This window comes from Carettochelys insculpta, chromosome 5 (assembly GCF_033958435.1).
Source record: "Carettochelys insculpta isolate YL-2023 chromosome 5, ASM3395843v1, whole genome shotgun sequence".
NCBI lineage: Eukaryota > Metazoa > Chordata > Testudines > Carettochelyidae > Carettochelys > Carettochelys insculpta.
Window position 1 is genome coordinate 56,252,902 of NC_134141.1, and position 24,354 is coordinate 56,277,255.

General features: G+C 43.8%; 1 protein-coding gene and 1 pseudogene across 9 annotated transcripts in view; one reads left to right on the forward strand and one right to left on the reverse strand.

Moving 5' to 3' along the window:
- The window catches only part of ERCC6L2 (ERCC excision repair 6 like 2), a 227,848-nt gene that overhangs the window by 65,381 nt on the left and 138,113 nt on the right, over positions 1–24,354 (reverse strand). For 4 of the 9 annotated variants that reach the window (XM_074995116.1, XM_074995119.1, XM_074995117.1 and 1 more), the window contains exons 19-20: positions 14,239–15,163; positions 1,489–3,928 (exon numbers count right to left, since the gene is read on the reverse strand). In XM_074995116.1, coding sequence (XP_074851217.1) covers positions 3,836–3,928; positions 14,239–15,163 — 1,018 coding nt within the window. In that variant the 3' untranslated portion in view covers positions 1,489–3,835. Of the gene's footprint in view, positions 1–1,488; positions 3,929–10,322; positions 15,164–24,354 lie in introns of those variants that run through there. The other 5 variants (XR_012645704.1, XR_012645705.1, XR_012645706.1 and 2 more) reach the window with 2 other exon arrangements.
- LOC142013965 (U6atac minor spliceosomal RNA) lies at positions 22,657–22,796 on the forward strand (annotated as a pseudogene).

Below are 24,354 nucleotides of genomic sequence, written 5' to 3' on the forward strand. Positions count from 1 at the left end.
AAAGCCTGGTGCGCTTGGTGAAGATAGAGATTTCACACACACACACACACACGTTCAGCAGGCAAGGAATGTAACAGAAGATTGTTTTGTCACATATCAGAAACAAGACTATGCCAAACTCAGCAAATCATACCCTGTGCTACCATGTGGTACCATATATAATTATGCTTACATATGTAAGTGCATATAAATACATACACACAAAAAGCAATAGTAAGTGCCTGGTGCTCCACTTATAGCTAGGGGCTATGTCTACACTAGCCCACCCCTTTGAAAGGGGGATGCTAATGAGACGCTTTGGGATATGCTAATGAGTTGCTGCAATGACCAAATAGAAATAAGGCGATTTCGAAGTGTGCAGGGTCATTTTGAAAAGGACCCCATGTAGATGAGCCATGTGCGATAGAAAGCGGCACTTGGCTACCATTATGCTAATGAGGCACTGCATATTCATTGCAGTGTCTCATTAGCATATCCCGCAGCATCTCATTCGAAAGGGGGGTGCTAGTGTAAACACAGCCTCAGTTGCTTAACGCTGTCCATGATAACACCCTGCTTTCTGTTGCTTATAAAATTTTTCCAGACTCTGAAGATTAACACTGCTATTTTCCAGGTGTGTGCACGCCTCAGTCTGAAATTTTCTGTGAAATTTCTGTGAAAATGAGCATGTTTCTTCAATGCAGGGGCCATGCAGGACTTCTCCTGTTGGCAGACAAGATTGCTGTGATGTCAGAATTGAAAGCTGTGATACCTTCCTGGCGCTTCCATTGAAGTCTCTGCGCAACACAGAACAAAGGCAGAAGAAATGGAGGTCACCTAACTAGTTTGAATACAAAAAAGTGACACAGAGGTAGGACAGAAGGTACAGTCTGAGGTCAAGAAGAGAAAAAGGTGAATGGGCCAAGGTGGGGGGATAGGAACAGACGGGGGAAAAGAAGTGTGGCAGAAACAAGGCAGAAGGGTCTGTAGCCACTCGAGCACATGCTTCTAGAACTTGGACTAGAACGCAGGATGCCTGCCTCTCAAATTTCAGGATCCCAGATGTTCTTGCAACCTTAATTTAAAAATATCATGTGATGGAGAATCTGCAACAGTATATTGGTCCAATGGGTAATTACCCTCACAGTTAAAATTGTGCTTATTTCTTGCCTGCTTTCTGCTTTCAGGCATTGGATTGGTATACCACCATTTGCCAGACTGACAAAACCTCTATTATCAGGTTTCAGTATGGATTCAGTTATGTTTTATAAACATAAGTCATCCATTAGACTTCTTGTTTATAAGCTACACAGAGTCAGTGCCTTGACTCTTTCATCATAAAGCATGTTTCCAAGCCAACCTGTCATTCTCATGTGCCTTCTCTGCAGCCTCTCAAATTTCTGGATGACCTGGTTGATTTGTATACATCAGTACACCACAACTGGTTACAGTTTTCCACAGTAGTAGTTGCACCAGTACCAATCCAGAGGTAATATAGCCTTTATTAAAAGTTGATACAGTAAACTTTTTCACAGCTGGCATTCTATCATCCAGAACTCTCAAATAACCTGCATTTTAACCATAAATAAATTTTAGATACATTTTCAATACATACAGTATAGTGAAAGTAAGTATAAATAAATACAGCAAACAGTATAAATTTGCAGTGTACAGTGTAAATTTGCAGTATCAAATTTTTCTGGGAAATTTCTGTGAAAATGAGCATGCTCCTTCCACCCAGGGGCTGTGCAGGACTTCTCCTGTTGGCAGACAAGATTAACCATTTCCTTCCCCAGCTTCCTAGTTATTTAGAGCTTTTGTCATTAATGATTCTGGGTTTCTTCCAAGATATTGATAAAAATGTTAAATGTTGCAGGGTCAAGAGCTGATTCCTATAGTCCTCCACCCCTTAATGATTGTTTATAATTATACTTCAGAACCTGTTATTACACAGTTTTTAATCCATTTTTGTATCAATGTAGTAGCTCAATCAAGATACCATGTGGTACAAAGCCAAATGCCTTACTGTCTTTATCAAATTTTTATTCTCATCAAGAACATATAAAGTTAGTTTTACAGGACCTATTTTTTTTTTTTTATAAACCCATACCAACCGGCATTAATCCAATTACCCTCCTTTAATTTTTTTGAGTACTACATCAGCTCTTCTACTGTTTGCCTAGGATCAGTAAAAGGATAACCCTATAACTAGCCAAGTCATTACATCTACCCTTTTAAAATATTAACACAACATTCACTTTCTTGCAGTCCTTGGGAACTTGCTCAGCATTCCAAAATTTATCAGTATTAACGGTACAAAGAGCTCATTGGCCTGTTCTTTTAAAACTCCTGGCTACAAGGTATCCAGATCTGATTTAAAAATTTTGATCGCTGCTGTTTAACATCTTCTTAGGTGATTGATGGAACATAATTTCACCATCTCATCTGCACAGAACAACTGTTTTTAGAACGTGTTTGTCTTTTCTGCATTATTATTGACAATTCTATCATTTCCACCCATCAGTAATAACAGAAAGCACAAATACCCTCTGCAAAAAGGCTTCCCTAGTGTTTTTTATCCCCTTTCTTTTAAACACATGTATCAATACTCAAAGGACTTGCTTACAACATAGTTGCTCCCAAACCTCTTTCCAAGAATACAGTTATTTTGCAAAATACGTTAAGATCTCTTCCATACTAAACACAAGCTTTGATTATCATGTTCACACGTTATATTTGTAATAGGGATCAGTGACAATTGGTTGTAAACAAGTTCCCTGCACAGCTGTTATTTTTAGTGTTGGCAGGATCAAATTTCTTATTAGTTCACCAGAGTTCTACTCATAACCTGATTGGGAAGAATGACTGTCATTGAAATCAGTGGGGATTATTGGTATCTTTAAAAAGGAGAGGGGAGAGAATCTGCACATCCCTGGCAACCAAAGAGAATTAGCTGAGAAATCAGCAAAGCTTTCCATCTCAAAGCAATGATGAAAAGAGCCATCCTTGTCCTTGCAATTGATTTATATTATGGACATGAGGTTTCCCCATAACAAATACCTCAATTGCAATGAAATAGGAACGTACCAGTGGAAGCTGTCCTCATTCCTCTCTGTCATAATCCTGTAAATGTTAAATCCCCCAATTGTTCTTAACTTCCAAACCTACTCAGATGATAATCACAGACTTCCAAGGGGCGAAACAACTCTTTGTAATATTTAAAGGGTATATAATGTAGTAGTTTCTGTGAAGGGCAAGAACTTCCTTTTCATTCAGTTCAGATTGCAGCTTTTATATATACAAATCTTACTTGTGAGGAAAAAAAACGTGTATATATCCCGCAGTGCATTGGGACTAATATCATCTGCAGCCTTATATAGTCCTCCTAGGTATAATATATCAATATTCTAACAGGAAAATACATACAAGGATAAATCCTATTTGAAGGCATTTTCATCTGGTGCAGGCTAACAGACAACTAATGTGCTTTTACAAATAAATATGAATTGTTGGGTAAGAATGCAAATGATGGGGGGCTTATGGCGTGGAGGAGTTCTGGGCAGGCTGCAGGGCTCCCCTTGCACAGCACTATGACTGAGCGACAGAGGTGGGGGTTGGGGTAAAGAGGCACTTACCTCTTCCAGAAGGGTGGATATCCCCGTCTCCACATCACCACAGTTTCCTGCTCTGGCTTTCTGCAGTGATCACTCTGCCGTATTGCTGTTCCCTGTGCTCACATCCCTTGGTGGTGAGTCTGAACGATGTCTCTCCTTTTGGTGTCCCTTTCCATGTCTGGGAAATCCTGGGATTTCAGATATTTCCCACTATCCAGGCGCAACCAAACCCCGACCTTGGTTTATGTTAGGGTAATAGGAAGCTGTACACCAAATTTTGTGGTCGTAGCGCCTATGGTTTTAGATATCGGAGGGGTAGCCGTGTTAGTCTGGATCTGTAACACAAACAAAGGGTCCTGTGGCACCTTTTAGACTAAATTTTGGGGAGTAAAGGCACTTCATAGTAGAACAGGCACTTCAAAGTGCCCATGGCTATAAACATGCCGGCACTTCGAAGTTTGACGCTTCTAAGTTGCCGCAGGGGAGAATTAACCTAATGAAGTGCTGCATATTCACCGTAGCACTTCATTAGTAATCTTCCATCACCCTGATTACCATGCCCCCTTCGAAGTTGGGGGCAAGTGTAGACCCAGCCTTGGTAAGCTGTGTGTAAGTGAACAGTAAGTTTGTTTAAAAGTAAATGTATTCATCTAGAAACAAAGAATGTAGACCACAACTACAAGATGCTGACTCTGCCCTGGGAAAGGGTAACTCTAAATCATAGCGGTTAATTAGCTGAGCACACAACGCCATCATCACTGCAGTGTGGTTCTGTAGCCAAAGGAGCGTATGTGATCCTGGGACCCATAAATATAGTATTCTCAAGTTAGAGTAGGGATGTTATTCTGTATCTGGCACTGGTGTGAATACTATTGGCCTGCTGTGTCCAGCTTCGGTACCCACAGTCCAAGAAGGATGTTGATAAACTGCAATGTTGTTCAGAGAAGAGCCATAAGAATGATTAAAAGATTAGAAAACATGCCTTATAATCATGGGCTCAAGGTATTGTAGGCAGAGGAAGGCAATGCATTCCAAAACTGCCTCACCTGATGCCAGTCCCCTAGAGGACCCTATGATCCCTCCCTCTGCCTACACTTGTGGTGGCAGAGACTGGGGCAGGCAGACTGGGGGCTGTGCTGTGCCGCCCAACAGCTCCCTGGAGGTCTGGGTACAGGAGATGCTATTACCATACTGCCTGCCAGCTTCCCAGAGCTCTGGGGTCACGCTATCCTGGGCTGGGGGATAGTGGCCCCATTGTGTGTGTGGGGAGGATGGGCTGAGCAGAAGTCAGTGGCCACAAGGGGGAGGAGCATTAGGCAGAAGGGAAAGGGCTGGGGGTGCTTGCCTCCCCAAGACCAGAGGTCACTCATGGACCATGCTCATAGTGATAAGCTAAACAGTGTGACCTCCTTGTCGAACAAAGAGAAAGTTAAGGGTGACTTGATTAGAGTGTATACTTAATAGCAGGCTCTACAATTCAAGTAGAAAAAGATTAAACACAATCCAATGGCTGGCTGTTCACTGTAGGCAAATTCAGACTGGAAATAAGGAATAACTTTTTAATTATGAGAATAATTTGCTTTCAGAGCGATTTATCAAAGGTCATAGAGGATTTTCCATCACTGATAATTTAAAAACCAAGATTGGATATTTTCCTACAAAGATAACATCTAGGAATGGTTTAGAGGAAGTTCTATGGCCTGTGTTCTACAGGGTGTCAAACGAGATGATCACAATGGTCCGTTCTGACCATGTAATCTATGACTATGATGGCAGAAATGGGTGCCACACATTCATCTCACAGATGAACATTGCTCACTTAAAGCCTGCACAAGCCAAAATAATAGGATAGACACAAAGTTTTCTTCCTACTTTGTTGAGGCTACTTCTGTTTTTCTGTGTAAGGGAAACCCCCTTCTTTAAAGCTATATCTAGATTGCCGAGAATTGCTGGCAAGAGACACACAAATTGTCCTGCCGACAGTTCTGTCAGGATAGGCTTTCCTGACATTTGGCCAATCCACAATCAGGCCAAATGTTGGGAAAACCCCCTCTGGCAACACATCCCTTCTTCCTCATGGAATGAGGAAGACTGGGATGTTGGCAGAAGGCTCATGGACAAGTGGACTTCGGGGCTCCCAACAGAAGCCAACAATCTAGATGTAGCCTGCCCAAGTATCCCAATTGGCTATCATAATTCTAAGTGACTCAAAGCCTTCAAGATTGCATCTAAAACACTAGGGAATGGAATAAATATGCAATACACAGTTTCAGGAAAGCTGATGGAAATACATCAGACATTTATGCCTATTCTGATATCTTGTCATGCTACATGTTACTATTTCATCGTATTTGTTAAGTGCTGCAACTGGCTTGCTCTGGGTACTTTATTCAGGTGTCCCTATTTAGCTTTCAGATGACATCCAGTTACAATAAATGCATAATGGCTAACAGAGACAAAATGAAGCTTAAAACAGCTTCCCATGACATAAAGCAGAATCTACTCCAGATCAAATTTAAGCTTATTTTCCAGTGGGCACCCATCCAGACCACAAAAACCACCGCAGTTCACAGACTGCTGCTGTGCAGCTTCAGTGTCCATCCAAGGTTCTAAAACTTTTTAGCATGTACCCTTCACATAACACAATTAATATACTATATGCAAACCAAACTCCTGGCATTATTAAGACTATAAATTTTGAGACTGTAAAGACTACAAGCATCAGAAATACAGGGTTAAGGTTCCCTTGGCCCCTGTTTACCCTGGCCTCTTTTAGCAATACATTATGCTAAAACCTTCCATTACGTGATCCCATAGCGCTGGGCAATGTGACACATACTTCAACATTTAAGGCATTATATTGCCTATCATTCAGCAATTTTTCAGCTCCTTGAGAAATAAATTTTCTTTAGGAGATTTAAGTTCCATCACAATGTTTCAGTCTGTAAGATGCTTACATATGAGTAAAAAAGAATTCCCTTCCCCCATGCACAACATACTGACAAACTGAATTGGTTTCTTTCTTTTCCTTTTCTGCAACATTGATAGGGAACTATGCAAGGACCAACAATCAGATGCAGGATTTATTACACACAGAAAGACATGCCTTGCATGCATACACAGCCATGCATGCTTATTTGTTTTATATGCAAAAAAAGAGCAAGAAATCTTATACCATATTTTCCATCTCCAAATCCTTTGGTCCTATTAGCTGCGTCTACACGTGCACGCTACTTCGAAGTAGCGGCACCAACTTCGAAATAGCGTCCGTCGCATCTACACGCGTCGGGCGCTATTTCGAAGTTAACTTCGACGTTAGGCGGTGAGACGTCGAAGTCGCTAACCTCATGAGGAGATAGGAATAGCGCCCTACTTCGACGTTCAACGTTGAAGTAGGGACCGTGTAGACGATCCGCGTCCCGCAACGTCGAAATTGCTGGGTCCTCCATGGCGGCCATCAGCTGGGGGGTTGACAGATGCTCTCTCTCCAGCCCCTGCGGGGCTCTATGGTCACCGTGGGCAGCAGCCCTTAGCCCAGGGCTTCTGGCTGCTTCTGCGGCAGCTGGGGATCTATGCTGCAGGCACAGGGTCTGCAACCAGTTGTCAGCTCTGTGTATCTTGTGTTGTTTAGTGCAACTGTGTCTGGGAGGGGCCCTTTAAGGGAGCGGCTGGCTGTTGAGTCCGCCCTGTGACCCTGTCTGCAGCTGTGCCTGGCATCCCTATTTCGATGTGTGCTACTTTGACGTGTAGACGTTCCCTCGCTGCGCCTATTTCGATGTTGGGCTGAGCAACGTCGAAGTTGAACATCGACGTTGCCGGCCCTGGAGGACGTGTAGACGTTATTCATCGAAATAGACTATTTCGATGTCGCAACATCGAAATAAGCTATTTCGATGTTGGCTGCACGTGTAGACGTAGCCATTAGGTTATATTAGCTTGGTTGCAGAAGCTCTATTACAGAGCAGTATGGCAGGGTACTTGTAATATGTATTTCAGATACGACTAAGCAAGAAATTATAGGTTTATATGGCCTCTCCTGGTATTTAATAATATAAGTGACACGCACATTGACTGTATTTAGGACAGATGCACAAAGGTGCAGAGTTATGGTTAAACACTACCTTAATTATACATTCATTGATTTAGACGGCAGGAGTCAGCAACCAAGAGTGGCACACAAACCGATTTTCATTGGCATGAGAGGCAAGGGCTCCTCCTCACCCACCCCCATGCAGCTGGGAGCTGGCTCGTACCCATTCCACCTGTGGATTAACAAAAGACCAGCTAGTGCTACCAACCCCCACCTAAACGGTAAAGCTCTGCATCTTAATTTATTTATTAATGAAGCTGTTGCAAATATGACTGTTAGTGACAATAAAAAGTATCACTGGCACTCAGACTGTACATACAGGTCAAAAGGTCAAATTTTGGCACTCTGCCTCGGAAAGATTGCTGACCCCTGGTTCAGAGAGCTTGGTTTTGGAGCCTTAGCATGGCATTAATGTAGAAGGCAATAGCAATTTGTTGTGGGGCATTTATATTCAGATCTTGTATTTGTTACTTCTTTTGACTGAAGCAACTATGAGCAGATTCTCACAAACATACAGCGATGTATACTGGCATAAAGTTGGATCCTCCATCCCCCTACAGAATGCCAAAAACACAGCCTAGGGGCTCCAGGACTTGTCTCAATGCACCCCCGGCAGTCCACCTGGCTCCAAACTCCCTCCTTACTGGCCCATACAGTGGGACAAAAAACAAGAGGACTTGCGTTGTACTACAAGTATGGCGTCGATGTGCATTTGAGAGCTCCAGAAGATGTTATAAATACCTATACTAGAAGCTATTCAGCATTATGAAAGCAAAATGCTTGTCTGAGTTCCTCCAGGGTGGTCCTGCCCCAGCTCAATGCAGACCCGTGTAGAATAGGCATGATCGATACCTTTACGTTTGACCTAGAACCTAATGGTTATGTCTACACTGAAACAAATCTTCAAAATGGCCATGCAAATGGCCATTTTGAAGATTACTAATGAGGTGCTGATATGCATATTCACTACCTCATTAGCATGCCACGTTTCACTCCCAGGTGGCTTGTCCAGACGGGGGTCCTTTTTGAAAGGACCCCCATCTGGATGAGCCATGCGGGAGCGAAATGCGGCAATTTTGAAGAGCCGCAGCTGGCGGCATGCTCATGAGGTGCTGAATGTGCATTTCAGCGCCTCATTAGTAATCTTTGAAATGGCCATTTGCATGGCCATTTCAAAGATTTGTGCTAGTGCATACACAGCCAATGAATGGAACCAGTAGTGTAAAGATTCACATAGCTTCTCTGGCAAATAACAGGAATACAAATGAAAGGAACATTTTTTTTTTCATTTTCTGCTTCTCATAATCTTAAGTGTACGCCTGGAATACATTTTTATTAGTAACTTATCTAAAATGTTTTTATAGAAACACTACTGGTTGATCAAAAAGTTTATCTACAATCATGTCTTCCCTTTACATCTCATTTATTTCAAGAACTGTATTATTAATATTCAGAAGATATTAAAAGCCTACATTTTCACTATTTACTCTAAATAAAAATAATATTTGGGGTACCACTATCTCCCTACTGTGATACAACATACATGAAAGTTGGTCAGATGCTTCTGTCTTTAGACTGTGAAGCATCACATTCTGACATTTAATTATAAATTACCTTCTGTCATTTGAGAGCAGAACATTAAATAGAGAATTTGGAGCTTTAGAGATTTGAAGCTATTTTGCAAGTAAAAGAGAAGTCACAGAAACTGGATGCAATGATTTTATAAAAAAGTTGTCAGGAAATGAGTGGGGCTTTGTTTTGACTAGATCTATTTAAACACAGAGCCTTCTAAGCTGGATCTGAACTGTGAATAATATTTGCCCTGTGGCATATCAGGCAGGCATGAGGGTATGTATGAACATAAATGGGAATCTTGACAGGTTTTGACTCCAAGAGGCATACTGCATACCCTGCACCAATGCAGGCACCTGCCCCGCACACAGAGGATTTATTCTTGGGTAGCAGGTGTCACTGCTATACTTCTCTCCCCTCAGCTATTGAACTTTATCGAGAGCTTCACAGAAACCCAACTGAAGGAGACCGAAATGTGGTATGTGTTGAATAAGTTTGTTTCACAACTTCTTGACCCCACACCACTTTCTGCACAGCACCAGCTGGCTACAGCCTATCTAACAGAGCTGGAGTTCTACATGGTTTATGCACTGTACTTTCTCACTGAACAGATTTTCCACTGCCACAGCTTGATCCTGCGATTTTATGCCATACTTAGTATTAGTAGCATATAACACCACCTCACAATGTGGTATGGGAATCACCAGTTGAGAAGGTCTTGAGGTGAAGTACAAAAAACACCGCTAACATTTCACAAACTTCTGAAGCAAAACACAATTCTGAAGTAGTTACAACAGAGCTAAGTGCCAGGAAAATAGAACAGCAGCATCCAAAACCTAAGCCAAATCCCAACTGGCACTACAACGCAACTATCCCCATTGCAAAGGGAAGAGAATATTAAATTCCAAACAGAAAAGGGCTGGTAATATATTACAGTAACAGCTGTACCATCCTCACCAAAGTCATGCGACATTACGGTCACAGTTCAGGGCAACCACACTTGCATTCCCCCTCCTCGGTCTCTCAAGGATAAACACTCAGTTCCTTGGTCCCCAGCCATCACCTCTTCTGAGGGGCAGATCCATGTCTCTCCCTTCTGTCTAGAGATTTCCCAGGCTGTACAGTTCCCTGCCTACTCTGTATTAGCCCCAGCAAGCCAAGCTGCTTAAACAGGCCAGAGTGTGCTCTTTGCTTTCTCTGTGAAGGCTATGAACAATATTATTGTCAGCAGTCATGAGCTACCTCACAGGTCTGCATAAGCAAGAGCATTTATTCTGAAGAAGAAAGCATTACAGAGAAAACATGAACAGAAAGGTGTCTATACACGTGCTAAAAGATTACCAGAAGTCACTCAACAGTCATAGGGAGACACAGTGAGCCAAAGGCCTTCCAACTCTTCTCAGGTAAGATTGGACAGATTGTCCTGGCCATTTACTGGATCAGACAGACAAACTTGAGTCCTTAAACATACTTGATCTATCCATAAATCCTTTGTCTGTTGGTCTCTGGAGAACCAAGTGTGAATCAGCACATGGGGCCTCTTCAGGTGGTAGACCTTCGGATGTGAATTTACCCAATTTATCCAACACTGTTCTTAGTTCCTGGAGGAGTTATCACCCTCTGCCCATGGAATCACATGTCACTGCTAGTCCATAATACATATATTTAACATAGGATGATCTACCAAAAATGTTGGAGGAAATTGCCCTGTCTGTTCATCTTGGGGGTTGGGGTTTAATCCAACCCAAAGAACAGAAACAGCCAAACAAATTAGTATCCTACAGCTCACACACAGCATTTTTCATAAGTATATCACAAAGGAGGATACTGACTCCATTTTTTGGAAACACCCAGAATGCTGTTGAGAGTGCTTGTGAACAGATAAGACAGCTGTTTTGTGAGCAATAATGACAATTATGAAGAGCCACAAATATGCCACTGTATAAGTAATTATTTTCAGGAGAAGTAGTGGCTGTACAATCAAAAAGTCACAATGGTTCAAAAATAATGGCTACTGATAGATACCACTAAAAGGCAAAATAATTTCAACTTTATTCAATCTTGATCTGCATATAAGACACTGGTTTTGTTTCTAATAATTGGTTATTATTAAAAGTATAATAAGGCATAAAGGAATGTAGTTATTCCTCTTTATTCAGCACTGGTGAGGCCACATGTGGAATCTTGTGTCCAGTTTTGGGTCCCCCAGTATAAAAAGGATGTGGATTTGCTAGAGAAGGTTCAGCAAAGGGCAACAAAAATGATTAAGGGTCTGGAGCACACGACCTATGAGGATAGGCTGAGGGATTTGGGGTTGTTTAGTTTACAGAAGAGAAGACTTAGAGGTGATTTAATAGCAGCCTTCAACTTCCTGAAGGGGAGCTCTAAAGAGGAGGGTGAGAAATTGTTCTCAGTGGTGTCAGATGGCAGAACAAGGAGTAATGGTCAGAAGTTGAAGAGAGAGAGGTGTAGGTTAGATATTAGGAAAAACTTCACCAGGCGGGTGGTGAAGCATTGGAAGGTGTTGCTTAGAAAGGTGGTGGATTCTCCATCCCTTGAGGTTTTTAAGTCCCGGCTGGACAAGGTCCTGGCTGGGATGACTTAGTAGGGGTTGATCTTGCTTGAAGCAGGGGGCTGGACTAGATGACCTCCTGAGGTCCCTTCCAGCCCTATGATTCTGTGATTCTATGTGATTCTGTCATAGCACAGGTTGAAATGTTCTAGTTTGGGACTCTCCCATCTGGCATGATTTTAGTTAGCCAGACAATCACTTATCTTGGGTGTGGACAAGTTTCCTGTTATCCCATTAAGTTTGTTTACAGTCACCTGTCCTGGCTCAGCATTCTGTGCTGTTATTTAGCTGTAATTTGCCTCTAAATGCCTTTTAAAAGCCCAGTAAGCTGTAGAAGTTTTAGTAATGCAGCTAGACAATACTGACCTCCCATGGTCTGGCAAATTCTCTGGTTTGGCACCAGTCAGGTCCCAAGGGTGCTGGACTAGACAGTTTCAACCTGTAGTTTACATTTTCTTCTTGTAAGTATCATGTTTTGTTAGTATTTGATTTTCAAAATAAGGGAAGTTATAATAGCAGCAAATCCTGTCCATATTACTGATCTACAAGACAGAGATCGTAAGAGATTGCTGTTACATGAGTGAGACAGTTAAGCCAGGAAACAAAGGCCTGCATGTCCATGTAACAACCTATTATCCAGGTAGATCTTTGTTTCAGAGATGGGAGAACTGAAGTGCATAGATTAAGTGCCTTGCCTAAGTTGTCAAAGAAGGCAGGGTACACTTGGAAACAGGTATTGCATCTGAACCCCACTCCTGTATCCCAAACAACATTTCTTTCCAGAAGCCTCTGGACTACGCAATTCTTCAGGTCATCTAGTTAGGCTTGAGTGCAATTAACTGCTGCATTAACAGCCATTTTGGATCAAGCTATTTTTCAGTAGACAGCGAAGATGAATATGTAAGTTGTGACTGACACACCTGTTGACTGTGAAGTTTGGGACTGAAATCAAATGTGTGTGTGTGTGTGCGCGTGTTTTAAATGCAATACTGAAATTTCACTTCAGCAGCAGAATTACTTTAACAGAAATGTAATATTTCTACAGTAAAAGTAAATTCCACTGTGTTTTAAACTACTAAAATTTACGGCCACATTTTTATAAATAGGTATAGGCAAATGACCATGCTGCAATACACATACAAAAATACAGTGATCACGAGTGCAGTCACAATAACTGCATATGCAAGAAACAAAAGTATGTATCTACAACAATCTGCATAGATAAGTGCATGCTCCCTTTTCAAATATCTTCTTCATATTATACATAAAGTGTACAACTTAGCGCTGTATATAAAACATTTATTCTTCTCAGAGTACAATTATAACAAAAATGTAAACCAAATAATTTTTCAGATGGAAAGAAAAACTCCCCCCCCCCCATTATAAAAGTACCTATATGTGATCTAATTTATTGTTCCATCAATTTATTTTTTAGTTAGACTCTTAAATGTTGGAATAAACTAAGAAACAACACTAAACGTGGGTTCTTATAACTGGATTTGTCTTGAACTTCAGTATGCAAAAAAAACCTGAGTAAAAGAGGCCTCTAACTTACTTTGTACAGGCCAATGACTAGTTTCAATAAATAAAACATGGGACTGAAAGCTTCTAAATTTCATTATCTGAGTCATCCAGTCCAGTCTGTAAATATAGTTTAAAACGATATTTGTGAAGCTCTGATTAGATAGATACATATTCTCTGATTTAAAAAACAAACAAACTTTGCTTAATAGAAAAGTCTTATTTGAAATTGCTAGTATCTTCCCATGCAGCATCAGCAGGACAGCTGGCAAAGTGATATCCTGGGAAACCATATGCCCACAAGAGGGGAAAATACCCAGAGCTACAATTAACTTTAGGCACAACAGGAAAATAAGTGATTAAAACAGTGCAAGTTTAAAATAAACAGGACTTAAATCACAGTGGGACGTGACGAGTTAACGCTGAAGCAGCTGCAAAGACAACATTGTGCATGGTTTCATTTAGATGTGAATTAGTAATCCATAATTCATGCCCATCCAGTGTTGTACTGCTGAAGTAATAAATACTTGGTTGCGTTTTATGCCTCTATGATCACAGCAGAATCTTTAGTAAGACTCTCCTGAAGTCACACCAATTTGGGCCCCCTTATAACAACAAACTAAGTCAGGTTTTAAAATACACTAAGGCCTACATCACCACTATTTCCACATTGCTTATCAAATAGGTGTGAAGGGCTGAATATCTTCCAGTATGCCCCAAGGTCAACAACAACAGTAAGATATAATGTATGCTACTAACATAAGTTAAGTTTTTTTAAGTGGTATTTGTGAGATTGATGGATTAATTATCTACACTTTAAAATCAGTCAGTCATATTGAGACATTAAAAGGTGTGTATGTGCCAGATGTTGACTCATCCGCATCACTTACATTATATTTTTTCCATAAAAAGTTCTCATTTTGTTTCCAAAGAGAACTTTCATGAACTTCTTTCTTTTTTGCCGAAGCAACAGGAGGTGCTCGCTCACACAACTCCTCTATGACTGCCATGTCTGTGAGTTTTTGGAGACTCTCATCATTCTGCTCATTCAGCACATCCCAGAAGTCTTTTGGACGTTCTTTTGCTTTTCCTGCAGGTCCTGAAAGAGATCTTCTTGGCAGCTCTGTAGGCCTGTTTCCATTACATTTGAAGAGGTCACTGAGAACAGAGGTGTCTCCTAGTAAGTCTACAAAAGAATTTTTCTTACAAGTCTGAGTTTCCCTCTCTCTGTTTTCTGATTGAGACAGGGATCTTTTTCTTGGAGGTTCTGTCTCCTCTGAGTTTTGCTGTCCTTTAATGCCTTTTACAAAGAGCACTTCAATTATTTTCGATTTACTGCTTACTGAGTCAGTCACCATAAAATCTTTGAATGCTTGACTGTTTTTCACACTGATGGGATTCTGGATATTGACAGTGGACAATTGTTTATCTTTTGAATTAAGACACACAGGATCTTGTATGCAGAAATCATCATTGTGAAACTTTCTGGCTTCTCTTTTGTGTCTTTTTTGGCTACGTGTTCCTGCCGTCACACAGAGAGGATCTTTAGCTGAAGGATCAGATCTTGATTTTCTACATTTTACCATGGACTTTCTCTTTCTACGATAGCTTGCATTCATCTCTTCCTCATCACACCCCTCTGAAACATGTACTGGAACTTCTACTGGAAATAAGTTTTCTAATTCTGGATATTTTCCAGCATAAAAATCTCTCAACATTTTTTGTCGTACTTCTGATGTGGCTTTTGCAATATATTCTGCAAATTCTTCTATTGATGCCATGTTAAAGTGGGATACCATTTCTTCAAATTGTTTCCTATGGCCAGCAATGAAGAAAAACATGATTATCTCAATTTTTTTAAAAACACAGAGTATAAAATAAAGATACAATCAATCCATTCAGTTTTGTTAGCTTATATGATACAAAGCTAGAAGAGAACTGAAAGTCATAACCTTACTGATGATAGTACTAGTTCTGATTTCAATTGCAGGGAAAAAATATTCAAAGTTGCCAAAGAGACACAGGGCTTGTCTACATCATGGTGAGGTGATGTGCTCTACATGGATGTGCTTTCCAAAGTGCACTAACCTGTTGCTGATAAATTGGTACCCATAGATCCTGCTGGTGTGCTTTAACACAGTGCTCTTTGAAATAGCTCTATGTGGAACTGCACTATGGAAATGTTAGTCTGCACCAGCATGATCTACAGCAGGGGTGTCAAACTTGCCACCTGCAGGCCGTCAATGACCAGAGCATATTTGCTTTGGAGAGTGTGGGGGAGCCAGACCACTGCTGCTATCCCACACCAGGCCCACCTGGTAATCCTTCCCTAGGCACATTGGGTACCATGGGGGGGGATGGGGGAAGGGTGGAGTGACAGAGAGAAGGGGAAGGGGATGGATTCAGACACAAACACACCCCAATCCTGGGCTGCTGGGTCTCCTGTGCCAGATTGTGAATATGCTCTGGTTCGTAAATGGTCCACCAGCTGTGAGTTTGAGACCCCTGGTCTAAATGGGCCAATTAAGGCAAAACACAATATGGCTGGAGAGCGTATTTTCCCAATATGCAGACAAACCCTTAGTAGTTCCATTTTCTGCCAGGCAGTCAGGAGCCTAAACTTTTTTGATCCAACATCTAAAATATATGTAGGCTTAGCTAGATCATTCAGGGTGAGAAAAATGAATACAAACCTAATACCTGGTGTGGACATCATAGCTGCGTCTACACGTGCACGCTACTTCGAAGTAGCGGCACCAACTTCGAAATAGCGCCCGTCGCGTCTACACGCGTCGGGCGCTATTTCGAAGTTAACTTCGAAGTTAGGCGGCGAGACGTCGAAGTCGCTAACCTCATGAGGAGATAGGAATAGCGCCCTACTTCGACGATCCGCGTCCCGCAACATCGAAATTGCTGGGTCCTCCATGGCGGCCATCAGCTGGGGGGTTGAGAGATGCTCTCTCTCCAGCCCCTGCGGGGCTCTATGGTCACCGTGGGCAGCAGCCCTTAGCCCAGGGCTTCTGGCTGCTTCTGCGGCAGCTGGGGATCTATGCTGCAGGCACAGGGTCTGCAACCAGTTGTCAGCTCTGTGTATCTTGTGTTGTTTAGTGCAACTGTGTCTGGGAGGGGCCCTTTAAGGGAGCGGCTGGCTGTTGAGTCCGCCCTGTGACCCTGTCTGCAGCTGTGCCTGGCATCCCTATTTCGATGTGTGCTACTTTGACGTGTAGACATTCCCTCGCTGTGCCTATTTCGATGTTGGGCTGAGCAACGTCGAAGTTGAACATCGACGTTGCCGGCCCTGGAGGACGTGTAGACGTTATTCATCGAAATAGACTATTTCGATGTCGCCACATCGAAATAAGCTATTTCGATGTTGGCTGCACGTGTAGACGTAGCCCATAAGGGCAACAGAATTTCTCTGCCAACCTAGCTACTGCCTCTCAAGTGGGTGGATTTATTACAGTGCTGCAAAAATTCCTATCACTAGAGCAAGTGCCGCAATACACCATAGTAGTGTAGCTACACTGCAGCAGTGCTTGTATTATATACTTACTTTTATGTTCTTAAGTCCCTAAAGGCCAGCTTTTAAAAGGTATCTAAGATTCAGGGAGGCGCCAAGTGGGATTTTCAAAAATGCCTAACACCCACTGGATGAAAATAATTTTTAAAGGTTAGTTCCATTTGAAAATTTGTAGGCATAATTTATGTCATCCCACTATGGCTACGTCTACACTTGGGAAAAACTTCGAAATGGCCATGCTCATGGCCAAACCGGAGAATACTAATGAGGCACTGAACTGAAGGAAAGGGAAAAGACTAAAGGACAAGGACTACACCTTTTTCTGGCAGGGTAAAGCCCAAGATGAACCCAGGGAGCATGGTGTTGGCTTTGCCATCAGAAACACCCTTCTACAAATGGTGGAATTAGTCATGGGTGGATCAGAAAGACTCCTTCAGGTCATACTTCAAACTTGCGCTGGTTCTGTCCACCTGATCAGTGCTTATGCCCCAACACTGTACGCCACACCAGAAGTAAAAGACAAGTTTTATGACGTGCTTAGTGCTGCCATAGTGCAAATACCTGCTCGCGAACAACTGTACATTTAGGTGACTTCATTGCAAGAGTTGGAGCCGATCATGACTCATGGCCTTCCTGCTTAGGCCACCTCGGTGTGGGAAAAATTAATGAAAACGGACAGCGTCTTCTTGAACTTTGCACGTGCCAGAATCTGTGCATCACAAACACATTTTTCCAAACCAAGCCACAGCACAGAGTGTCATGGAGACACCCACGCTTGAAACACCAGCATCAACAAAACATGGTCATCACTAGACGTGATAACCTCAAAAACATCCTTCTGACACGCAGTTATCATAGTGCCAACTGCGATACGGATCACTCGCTAGTTTGCTCCAAACTCAAGGTGAGACCCAAGAAGCTGTACCGCTCTAAACCAACTGGAAGGCCCCGCATTGATGCCAGAAAGACAGCAAACTCAGAGAGAGCCGAAAAGTTCAGAGTGACCCTTCAGGAGAATCTGCACAGCAGCCCTGGGGGTGCCGATGTGACAACCAGATGGCAGCATCTGAGAGATACAATTTACAACATGGCCTTGTCGGTGTTTGGAAGAAGAGCTAGAAACACAAATGACTGGTTCGAAGCTAACTCCAATGAGATGATTCCAGCCATCGAAAAGAAGCGCGCTGCACTCTTGGAGTACAAATGCTCACTGAGCCAGAGTACCCTGCAAGCACTCAGCGCAGCCAGAAAAACAGTACAGCAGACAGCCAGGCGCTGTGTCAACAACTACTGGCTCAAGCTACGCAGCAGCATCCAGACCAGTGCTGACTCTGGTAATCTCAGGGGAATGTACGAGGGCATCAAGAAGGCATTAGAACAAGATGGCACCCCTGAAATCCAAATCTGGTGAAGTCATCACTGACAAAGCCAAACAGATGGAGCGCTGGGTCGAGCACTACTCCGAGCTGTACTCACACGAGAACACTGTGGTTGATACAGCCCTCGATGCCGTCGAGCTCCTACCAGTAATGGACAAACTGGATCAGGAACCAACTGTGGACGAACTGAAGAAAGCCATCGACAGCACTGTGGTAGGAAAGGCCCCAGGCCAGGATGGCATACTGCCAGAGGTAATCAAATGTGCCATGGACACCCTCCTGGAACCCCTACATCAGCTGCTGTGCCTGTGCTGGAGAGAAGGAGAGGTTCCACAGGATGTGTGCGACGTTAACATTGTAACCTTGTATAACAACAAAGGAGACAGAAGCAACTGCAACAATTACCGTGGAATCTCTCTCCTAAGCATCACTGGTAAACTGTTCGCTCATGTCATCCTCGGCAGACTCCAGAAAATTGCTGAGAGGGTGTATCCCGAACCACAGTGCGGATTCCGTGCAGAGAGATCTACTATTGACATGGTCTTCTCTCTGAGGCAGCTGCAGGAGAAATGCAGGGAGCAGAGGAAGCCGCTCTATATTGCCTTCATTGACCTGACCAAGGCCTTCAACTTGGTCAGCAGAGATGGACTGTTCAAACTGCTCCACAAGATAGGCTGTCCACCACGGTTACTCAAGATGATCCAGTCTTTCCACGAAGACATGAGAGGAACCATCCAATATGATGGCACATCATCAGATGTTTTCAGCATCAGAAGCAGCTTCAAACAAGGATGTCTCCTTGCTCTGACATTGTTCGGGATCTTCTTCGCACTCCTCCTGAAGCACGCCTTTGGATCTTCAACAGAGGGCATCTTTTTGCACACAAGATCTGATGGGAAACTGTTTAATCTTGCAAGGCTGAAAGTTAAATCTAATGTGTGGGAAATCCTCATCAGAGATATGCTGTTCGCAGATGATGCTGCAGTAGTGTCATACACAGAAGACCAGCTTCAGAAACTGCTGGATCAGTTCTCCAAAGCATGCAAGGACTTCGGGCTTTCCATTAGCCTAAAGAAGACAAACGAACTTGGTCAGGACGTTGCTGAACCTCCATCGATCAGCACTGACAAATATATGTTAGAGGTCGTCCACAAGTTCGTTTACCTTGGGTCCACCATCACTGACACCCTGTCACTGGAGACTGAGCTAAATAGGAAGATGGGAAAAGCAGCCACAACTCTGTCCAGACTCAGCAAGAGAATTTGGAATAACATCAAGTTGTACACCCACACCAAAATGCAAGTCTACAGAGCCTGCATCCTCAGCACCCTCCTTTAAGGCAGAGAGTCTTGGACCCTGTACGCCCACCAGGAAAAGAGGCTGAACGTCTTCCACTTGCGCTGCCTCAGGCGCATCCTTGGAATATCGTGGAAGGACAGAGTGTCCAACACCGCCGTTCTTGAGCAAGCTGGAATCCCAACCATGCACACCCTCCTCAGGCAGCAGCGGCTCTGCTGGCTTGGCCACGTCCACAGGATGAATGACGGAAGGATCCCAAAAGACATCCTGTATGGCGAGCTAGCCTCTGGTAAAAGACCTCCCAGACCCCCCCAGTTGCGCTACAAAGATGTTTGCAAGAGGGACCTCAGGGAAGTAGACATCGAGCCAGACAGCTGGGAGGAGCTGGCAGACGATCGCAGCAGATGGAGGCAGGAACTACACAAGGGCCTTCAGAAGAGTGAGATGAGGATCAGACAGCTAGAAGAGGAGAAGCGAGCCCACAGAAAGCACAGTAAGGACAGGCCAGACACCCATTACACATGCAACAGATGCAGCAAGGACTGTCACTCTCGTGTGGGCCTTCACCGTCACAGTCGACGCTGCAAATGATGATACCAAATGGAACTACGAAGGGCGTGATCCATAGTCTACGTAGACTGAAGGATGCCTACTACTAAACTGAATATTCAGTGCCTCATTAGCATGATGCCAGCCGCGGCACTTCAAAAGTGCTGCGTTTTGCTCGTACACAGCTCATCTACACGGGGGTGCTTTTCGAAAGGACTCTGCAAACATCGAAATCCCCTTATTCTTATCAGCCAAATAGGAATGAGGAGATTTGGAAGTGTGTGGGGTCCTTTTGAAAATGACCCTGTGTAGACGAGCCATGCGGGTCATCAGCATCTCCCTTTTAAGCGGGGGGTTAGTGTAGACATAGCCTAAGGCACTTAGCTCAATTTAAAAGTGTGACTTCACACAACAAATACCATCATTTCAAATTTAGGGGGTGCTATGGCCTGATCTTCTTACTTTGACAACCTGAGTGGGATTAACAGGAAAGTTGAATGTAAGCATTTGGATTATTGGTAATGTGGAAACAGCTCCTGATTAAACCAGATTCATTGGCCTCCCGAGGAGTCCCACACATATACCACAAAGCCCCACAGTTGTCTGTGCTGGCCAGTTGCATCTCTGATGCTCTCCAGATGCGCAGAAAATTAGGTAACAGGAAGCCTGAGAATTTGAATGGTACCAGGAATGCAAATCCATTTTCCTTCTGACCAGTGTGGATAGCACACCTCAGCCATTCATCCATGGCATCCATTCATCCATCATGAGTACTCAGGGTTCTCTGCTGGATGTGAGTTCTCAGGGGCACAAAAAAGCTTCAGCATGGACTCACAAGATCTTGGATCTCTTTTCTGTGTGGGAAGAAGAATCAGTCATGAGCTGGCTGTGTGTCTGCAAGCGAAATGCCACCATTTATAAGATTTCGGATGGTATGATTGCAAAAGGGTACAGCTGGGACACTGAGCAATGCCAGGTGAAATAAAGGCGCTCTGGCAGAGCTACCATAAGTCAAAGAAGTCAATGGGTGATCTCCCAAGACATGCTGATACTATGAGCACCTGGCCAGAATTCTTGGGAGTGGTACAACCATGGCCCCTAAAGCTAATAGGGACTCTTCAGGAGATCATTCGGAGGACTGCGGTATGAGCTGAAAGGTGGAGCAGGAGCAGAAGGAGGGCAATGAAGTGGAAGCTGCTGATGTTCAGCTGGCGCCTGTGGAAGCTGATCCTGGAAGTCCATAGCTGTTCACACTGGAGCCTGAGCCAGTACCCTCCTCTTTGACATGTGAAGCTATCATGTCCATGGTGTCCAGCAATGGTGCTGAGTGGGGCTCTTCTGGTGAGTATTTGGTGAGGCCTGACTTACTGAGGTTTACACAGTAGCACATCTTCCCATGCCAGACAACCACTAAGTACGTTCCCGTGCCAGGCAACCAGTAAGTTATCTGGCATCACTACAGGTTTTTGCACTGCTCCCTCACCTTTCCACTTTCTAAGGACCGCCTTTCCACACCATGTGGCTGGCAGGCTGTCCTGGTCTTCTCCGCTCCCACCAGATTGGCTTTGCTGCTTTCCCCTGTGTAGGACTGATGTGGAGCCAGCCCCTGAAAAACTTTTTTGGGGATCTTTTCATGTTTCAGGAGTGCCCCCGCACCCAGTCAGCCATGAGGCCAGTGGGATTGAACACCCACTACCCCCTGCCACGCAGCTCCCAGGCTGTAAAAGAGAGAGCCACATTTACTCCATGGGTAATCGCTTTATGTCATATTTTATATATGTGTCTACATTTTGACCTTCACTGTCTTCCACAGGCAGCTTATGCTGGGGGAGACAGGGCTGCTATGATAAGGAGGAAGAAGAGATCCCCAAGCCAGACCTCATCTTGCAACAACTAGAAGAGGAAGACAGGAAGTGAGCCAGAGCCACTGATAACCAAAGGTGGACACAGCAGTGGCACCAAAGCATGCTCCAGTCCAAGACCTCCTTACAGCACTTAGGGAGCAAACAGAGATCCTTTGTTCCTTGCTGGACCTACAGAGGGATGCAGACAGATGCCCACCAAAGCAGGACTAATTATGTGGACTTGGACTCAGCTCCCTCTTACCCACCCTCCCCTCAATATGCTTCACTCCTTTGTCATCAGAGTCCCTGAATGCAGGGGGAGGGAAGGTGAGGGGAGAAGGACAAACACAGTGCAAATGACTCTTGCAAAGTGATGCAAAAGACTTACATACCACCAATTGTGATGCCTTTTGCTTTTTTTTTTTTCTTTTCCTAAATACCCTTTACCCTTCTCCTCCGTAAATAAAAAGAAACATTTGAAAAAAAAAAAGTCTCATTTATTGGGTCACATGTTGTGTGGTGCATTTAGAGGTTGCTTTCAAAAAGGTTAATCAGAAATAATTGTGTGAATATGGGCAGCAGATTGTTGCGGATGTGTGTTCACTCAAATCTGTTTTTCAAAGCCTCCCTGATTGCTGTTGCTTCTGTATGTGCATTTGCAAATACCCGTAAGTCCAGCTGTGCATGCATAAACCCATGTTGTATGAAAGGAGAGGTGTGTTATATGAAAGGAGAGAAGGTTAGCATGCCCTTTGATAAGGATGGAAGAGGTTGCCATGGCCTTTACAACATGCAAATGGTTAGGAGGAAGGATAGATCAGTGGTTAGAGCATGAGCCTGGTAAACCCAGGACTGTAAGCTCAATTGTTGAGGAGGCCATTTTGGATCCTGGGGCAAATAAGTTAAAAAAATCTGTCAGGGATGGTGCTTGGTCCTGCCAAGAGGGCAGGCGACTGGACTTGATGACTTCTCAAGGTTCCTTCCTGTTCTATGAGATGTGTGTATCTCCATATTATGACAACTGCCTCAGCAACTCAGGCTAGCGTTACATTTTCAGCCTTCGATTTGCAGATGGTTATGTGGAATACAACAAGTTGCAACCATGGGGAGGGCGGGAATATTGATTTGCGAAAGGTCTAAATAAACAACAAAAACCTCACTTTCAAATGGCCAAAGCCACATTCTCCCTCCTTTCTGCACTTGCTCAATCTATAGTTGAAGTGCTCCTGGCTGCAATCCAGGTTGCCAGCATCTGCCTTCATGAGCCAAGGGAGCAGAGGATAGGCAGGAACATCCATATCACAAGGGGCATCTCCATGTCGTCAATCTCGATTTTCTGGTTGGGGAAGAAAGTCCCATTCTGTAGCTTTCTGTACACACCAGAGTTTCTAAAGATGCACGCATCATGAACCTTTCCCGACCATCCTACATAGATCTTGGTGAAACGACCTTTGTATTCTAACATAGCCTGCCACACCACTGAAAAGTACCCCTTGGGGTTTATGTACTCAGAGGCCAGGTGGTCCAGGGCCAGGGTGTGGATGTAAGTCTCATCTACTGCCCCATGGCAGTTCGGAAACCCCATGGCAGCAAAACCGACCACTATCTCCTGCACATTTCTCAGAGTCACAGTCTTCTTCATCAGGCGGTCACAGATTGCAGTGGCTACCTGCATCACCATGACTCCCTAAGTGGATCTAGACACCCTGAATTGACTTCCCCCTGACTGGTCACTATCAGGCATTGAAAACTGCCAAAGAGGAATGGCAACTTGCTTGCAAAGTGTTATAAGCAGGTCTCATTTTTGTATCACTGTGCTGCAGGGCAGGGGCCAGCAAGTCTCAAAGTGCCATGAAAGTGGCTTTGCACATGCAGAAGTACTGCAGCCACTGCTGATCTAAAACTGTATGGGCCCATCAATGTGTGCTGGTTTCATCTCTCCAGAAATGGCACGCCACTGTAATCAATGCATCCAAGGCATCCAGCAACTCTGCATTCCTGTTTTTCAGTTCCTCTGTATCATCATCCAATGCATCTTCATCTATTGTGTGGTCCCATTCTCTTCCAACAATAAAATGCTGCATGACAGATCAGGTATTGAACATTACACACTGTATTATCACTATGAGCTGTTCTGTATCCAAGATGGCACTTCGTAACAGCATGAACCAAGGGACCCCTTCCACACAGGCACCATGCAGTCACGGTCTGTCCCAAGCACATCATATGGCTATCCCTCAGCCAACTCAGAAAAAACATGTGCGTGCAGCGCAGTGCAGTGCAGACCATGCTGCCAGAAAGTAGCATGAGCTACCTTGCACATGGTGAAGGCTGCAAACGCAGGAAAGACTTTCGGGGTTGGGGGCTGCATGTCGCAGGGGGGAGGGGAGTCCACCCCCTGTGGCTAAGATTTCC